This window comes from Cryptotermes secundus, unplaced genomic scaffold (genome assembly GCF_002891405.2).
Source record: "Cryptotermes secundus unplaced genomic scaffold, Csec_1.0 scaffold1706, whole genome shotgun sequence".
NCBI lineage: Eukaryota > Metazoa > Arthropoda > Insecta > Blattodea > Kalotermitidae > Cryptotermes > Cryptotermes secundus.
Window position 1 is genome coordinate 67192 of NW_019729234.1, and position 6433 is coordinate 73624.

The following is a 6433-nucleotide window of genomic DNA, read 5'->3' on the forward strand; positions in this document are numbered from 1 at the left end:
GCGAAGCCGGGCATGAAAAAGTGGAGACGTGGGAATGGGACCATGTTGACAGCAAGTTTACGGAGATCGGCATTCAGCTGACCTGGGAACCTTAGGCAAGTTGTCACACCAGACATTGTGAGGGACACCAGATGGTTCAGGTCACCATATGTGGGAGTCGTGAGTTTCAGCGTCCTGAAGCAAATGTCATAGAGGGCCTCATTGTCAATGCAGTATGTTTCGTCAGTATTTTCAACCAACTGGTGGACAGACAATGTGGCATTGTAAGGTTCAACGACAGTGTCCGATATCTTTGGCGAAGGTACAACTGAGTACGTGTTCATTATCCTATCGGGATATTCCTCTCTGATCTTGGAAATAAGCAACGTGCCCATGCCAGAACCAGTTCCACCTCCCAAGGAGTGGGTCAGCTGAAAACCCTGAAGACAGTCACAACTCTCTGCCTCTTTCCTTACCACATCCAACACAGAGTCGACCAACTCAGCACCTTCGGTATAGTGTCCCTTAGCCCAGTTGTTGCCAGCACCACTCTGACCAAAAACAAAGTTGTCAGGTCTGAAAATCTGACCGAAAGGCCCAGATCGGACAGAGTCCATTGTGCCGGGTTCAAGATCCACCAAGATAGCGCGGGGTACATACTTTCCACCCGATGCTTCATTGTAGTAGACATTTATTCTCTCAAGCTGCAGGTCGGAGTCACCGTGGTAGGTGCCAGTTGGGTCGATACCGTGCTCATCAGAGATGATCTCCCAGAACTGCAGACAAAAACATGTACCTAAGATAAGCTATGAGTTCCACCAAAGCAGTAATCCATAAATCTAACCATTCCCTCATTCATTACTGCATGCGCTTTGTTAATTTTGGCCAAGTTTTGACCACAGGTTTCAGACAGCAATAGTACAGCCCAGACTGCCTGGCAAAAATTACTAAATATTACAAGTACAATATGTGAGCCAGGATAGCACAGTCAGTATAGCGACTACCTATGGTCTGGACAACCAAGTGGTCGGAGTTCCGAGTCCTGGTAGGATCAAGAATTTTTTCTTCCCCATATCATCCAAAAAGGCTCCGGGGATCACCAAACCTCCTGTCCAGTGTGTACCGTGGGCCCTTCACCTTGGGGTAAAGCGGCCGGTCCGTGGAGCTGACCACTCACCCCCAAATAATGCCGAGGTCAAAGGAATGTGTATCTATACACCCACACCCCCATACACCTTCATGGTGTAGTGCTTAATTAGTCAAGCACAGGGACAACTGTACTATTTACAAGTATAATTTTCTTGTGAACGTTAGACCAGATGAAAAATGTAACATGGCTGAAGGTCAAACACCAGAACATAATGCTGGAACTATTTCTTGCAAGAGTCAAAACCACAAGATCTATTTCTTCTTCAAGTAAAATAGTAATCCACTGCTGAAGGAGTTATCATTATGAGGGCAATTACAACAAAATGGGCCAAAAACTTTCAAGATGTGCCAGGTGTGTGAAAGAGAGCACTAGGACCACAAGTCAGTCTACAGGAATGTGCCAGAGAACTGTAAATTTGTCACCTTCCACCAGACAACTGATCATGATCATGACCATGTGAAATGCACATATAAAAAGGAAGTCCTCTGCAAACACAAGGGTAGTTTTACTGATCTGACTTGGACAGTGACAATAGGAAGTCCTCTGGAAACACAAGGGTAGTTTTACTGATCTGTTTTGGACAGTGACAATAATACTTACTCCCCACACCTCAATGGCTGATCAGAACTACAGAGGAAAATTTTGTTTTATAAATTAATCCTACTGTATCTCTCATCATGCAGAGTAATTATGGGAGACTGAACGTGATAATAAGTACACTTGCCTGAAGAAAACTATGTACATTGGCAGGGACGTAAACATGTAAAATATGAAGTTGCTTAAAGTTGTCTGTTAGCTCACAAAACATAAGAATTTTTAAATGTTCTTACATATTTTGTTTAAAAATATCCAAATTCATGGGCAGGCTACACTAGTTCCAAAATATGATAAAGCCCATTTCCTGCTTACTTTTGTAGCCATATAAATACAAACCGCTCTGTCCAATGTGACATGTAAGTTTTTACTATGTTAAAACTTATCTCCCTTACATGTTTCAGTCCTTACGGGACATCTTCAGAGGGAACATCATTACAAACTGGAAACTACCATCACAATAGGTGTTTTGATTTAAAATACATACTTATATCCTATAGTACACAGTACGCATAAAGTCAAACGTTTCACAGTCACAGCAGCTTCCTGGTGATGTAAAGTTTTTAAAAGTTTCTAGATGTTATTTAAAAAACCTTTATTGTCAATACTTAAACTTTTTTAAACCACGTAGGTTCGTGTCCATACTCCTATCATCCTTCTTGTATGGGGCAGATTTTGTGCCGCCTGTCTATATTGATGAGGAGTAAAAACAACACAGCAAGCCACAAACAAACCTGGACGAGATCAAGAACCTCCTCATCAAGATAGACAGGCGGCACAAAACCTGCCCCATACAAGAAGGATGATAGGAGTATGGACACGAACCTACGTGGTTTAAAAAATTTTAACTATTGACAATAAAGGTTTTTTAAATAACATCTAGAAACTTTTAAAAACTTTACAACACCAGGAAGCTGCTGTGATTGTGAAACGTTTGACTTTATGCATACTGTGCACTATAGGATATAAGTGTAAGTATTTTAAATCAAAACACCTATTGTGATGGTAGTTTCCAGTTTGTAATGATGTTCCCTCTGAAGATGGCCCGTAAGGACCAAAACATGTAAGGGAGATAAGTTTTAACGTAGTAAAAACTTACATGTCACATTGGATGGAGTGGTTTGTATTTATAATTGTTAGTGTGACGGACCAGAATGAAACAAATCAAATTTTGTAGCCAGATTACACATTCATGACAACAGCAACATGCCTCCTATTGACTACTTCCAAACCACGAAGTACATATTCTACACCACAAACAACTTTTATATATCAAATTTTCTATCTCTTAAAACAAAATCTGTTTTAAATGTTCCTTTACATTTTATGCAAAACTTGCTTCAAATTTGCAGAATTTCAAAATGTGATCAAATCCATTTACTGCCCACTTTTGTAGCCAGAAATTCATTGTAATGGATGTTAATGTCAGTCACATGTCCATACACTCATTTCCAAACTGCAGCACATAAACATTTTCCACATTACAAACATTTTCAGACTACATGGTAAGCTTGGTGTTAAAATCATGTCAAGATGCCCCCGCCTTTCCACTGGGATTAGGAAATACACATTTGCTAACACAGGAGCAAGCTATTTCTTATGCACAGTTTTCTTTCATGGAACAAATTTTCAAACCTCGTGCTGGTAAATGCAATCCAAAGAATATATTTCCTCTTTTGACATAATATGTCATAACCTAATCCACTTGCATCCCATACTGCAGCACTGCTATGGTTCAAAATAGGTAATGCCAATTCACAGTCATCAGACAGACAATTCATTCGCAACTCTTAATTAAACAAGGCTTTGGTACTGTTATCAGGAATGTCATCTTGAAAGCCATATCATAAATTGGGCATTTTTGCTCAGTATCTGTATATATGTGTGACCCTTACACAAAATTACTGTCAAGACTAATCATGTAAAAATGTGTTTATAGTAAGCTCCTGAAAGGACCCTTAGAACACCAGTTAGCCTATACCCAAAACTCTGGCTGCTAATGGTAACAGCACCACTGCATGATGGGCTCAATCTCCCTGAGCCGCAAACATTTAGACCTGCTTCTTGTTGGTTTGCATAATACTGATCAAAGGGATATGACACTGTGTAGTCTGTTCTAAGAGTACATATCTTTCACAGGACCATAGTACTTCCATCTACATGGTCAAAGGGTTAAATAGCAGGAAAGCAGAGTGTTTGCATGTTCTACTCCTGAACTCTGAAATGGAGGTAGTATGTTGTTCGAAATACCTGTGATCCACAAGACGGGAGTCACATCCTGAAAGATAGCATCCTTCAATCACTACCATCCAAATGTCAAAATTTCATGAAGTAGGAATGTATTTATAGCACTCCTAAAATTACACCAGAATACCAACCTTCTTTTAACTAACTTACTGCATACAGTCTTACTCATACAGCCAATTTATTCATAAGGTTTGAGTGTAAGGTGAAAACCATGTCTAGTCCCCTTATGTTTATATATGAAATATATATCTTTATCATGAATGCGTTCATTTAAACGGGTAGTTACAGCTAAACGTTTGTACCACACAGATGTATCATGACACACCATATCATAATGCATTATAGTATAGAGACCCTGTACACCCAGTACTAATAAACATAGCAATCAAAGTGCTGAAACCATTTAAACAACTTTATCTTCACATTTACATATGTTAGGAATTTAGTTTATTTACAAAAAAAATGTGATATAGAAACATATCTATACCACACACAGACACCCATACTTTAACAACAAGAGTTTCGACCCGGAAAATGCACCCCCTCTAGTTTCAGAGAAAGGTTGTAAGATGTTAGGAGTACACTGTGGTTTAAAAGCAACTCTGAAATAGGAAGGTTGCAAAGGGTTATTTCCCACGTCTGCCTTGTAAGTACTGTATTAAAGTTCCAAATTAAATTTCAGGATCATAAATCATTAAGGAAACTGATTTGCCCAAGTTCATGCAGCATTCCAGTGAAAATTTTACTATTAGAAAGTAATTTAGTCGCAAGGTCTAAGACTATGAGGTTGCCAACAGAATGTAAAGAGACAGTGATCTCTTCCTGTCTTGTGCTTTCTTTACTTTACTTCATCATAAGTGTGTCACAGTCTCTCCTAGTTGCCAATAAATTATCTCACTGCAACTGATGCTGGTAGTTCTGGCTGCAACACCTTTCAGACTCTCATGCAATCCAGCTCCGTAGTCCGTCCCAACAGATTCATTTACTTGCACTTAATTACATTTATGGGAATACATCTCACTTTGGGACTAATCCCTTTAATTAATTCACTTTGATGTAACCCTGAAGGGAGAGGTGAGTGAAAGGTCAGCGTTTTGGCTAGAGTGCCAACCTACAAATGCTTTCCTACTGAGTTTATACATAGTGTGAAGGGTATCCTAAGAATGAAATGAGACTTTGAAACTCCTTAGACATTAGATTTCTCCTTTTCCAGGATAAATACAAATAGCAAACAGTGGAGCTATAAAGTGGAAAGAACACTGTTCTAATCCCATGTACAGGGGTGATAGTCTATCAGTACAAGTGGCCAGCTGCTTGCCCAGTTACTGTATAACTGTACTATGTACTATGGTAACAATGACGTGGACAAATTTTCTTACGGTGGTTCAAAAGAGAATATGGGTATTCGTTCCACTTGCTGGTCAATATTTAATATTCTTTTATTTCACATTCACATGTTGGAATGATATGGAAGAAATGTGATCGAACACGAATTTGGAAATGTACAGACCCTTTTCAAACTTCCGTGTAGCGTCTAAAGACGATTTCGACGAATAGTGACATATTGATGTAATATCCGACAAAACTAAAACTACGAAACACCAGTGTGCAAAATCCTTCTCTCAGCTGAGATTCGAATACATACATTACAAAAAAAAAATGGGGGGGAATGGCCTACTACAACGCGTAATCAAGTATATCTACCCGTCTTTGCATAATCAAGACTGTTTCGTTTCGAGGGCATTCCAACCCATGCAGAAATTCTGTAATGCGCCAAGGAAGGTGGCAGTGTCAAAAAGAGCCACTAAAATATTACATCTGGATAGCATAAACCCCACAGAGAATCACATTTCCATAGAAAAAATAATATACCAAATTTAAAAAATATACAAACACAAAGCTAAAACGAACAAAGACACTACCAAATTAAATAGTACACGTCAATTATGATTAAAAGGTCTTCAAATTGTCTTATACATTCAATATGTGTAAATCTTTACCTTAGCACCAATTTGATTGCCGCACTGGCCAGCCTGGATATGTACTATTTCCCTCATTTTGTTCTTCTGCTTTTCCTGCAACGCTTTCTTCTCAACAACTGGGAGCAAATTGAACTAAACTGGTCTGCTGTCGGTTCTCCTCACGGATTTTTGAAGCTACGGAAGCGACGCCCGTGCTGTAACCTAATTGGCTAATTTCAAACTGCTCGAATGACGCAATTCAGCGCAGCCAAGCTTCAAGAAAAGTCACCAGCTAACGCGGTAATCGTGATACGTTACTTCACACATGCAGCTTCTGTCCTTTTCCGGGTTTACTACTTTTAATATCGTGCTATTCTTTTAAGAATAATTTTTTTAATTCGCTTAGTGGGTGGAGTCCAACTGGGTCCACTCGGCACGGCGGCCACTGATTGGCCTATTGTACCTGCCCCGGGTGATTATGATGATGGAGAATTTGGTGGAA

The 6433-nt window shown here is 39.4% G+C and overlaps 1 protein-coding gene across 1 annotated transcript in view; it reads right to left on the minus strand.

The window, feature by feature from the left end:
- The window catches only part of LOC111865608 (tubulin beta-1 chain), a 9004-nt gene extending 2872 nt beyond the window's left edge, over positions 1 to 6132 (minus strand). The window contains exons 1-2 of the mRNA XM_023853784.1: positions 5971 to 6132; positions 3 to 755 (exon numbers count right to left, since the gene is read on the minus strand). Of these exons, the coding sequence (XP_023709552.1) occupies positions 3 to 755; positions 5971 to 6027 (810 nt within the window). The 5' untranslated portion in view covers positions 6028 to 6132. The remainder of the gene's footprint in view (positions 1 to 2; positions 756 to 5970) is intronic.
- Between the last annotated feature and the right edge of the window lie 301 nt (positions 6133 to 6433).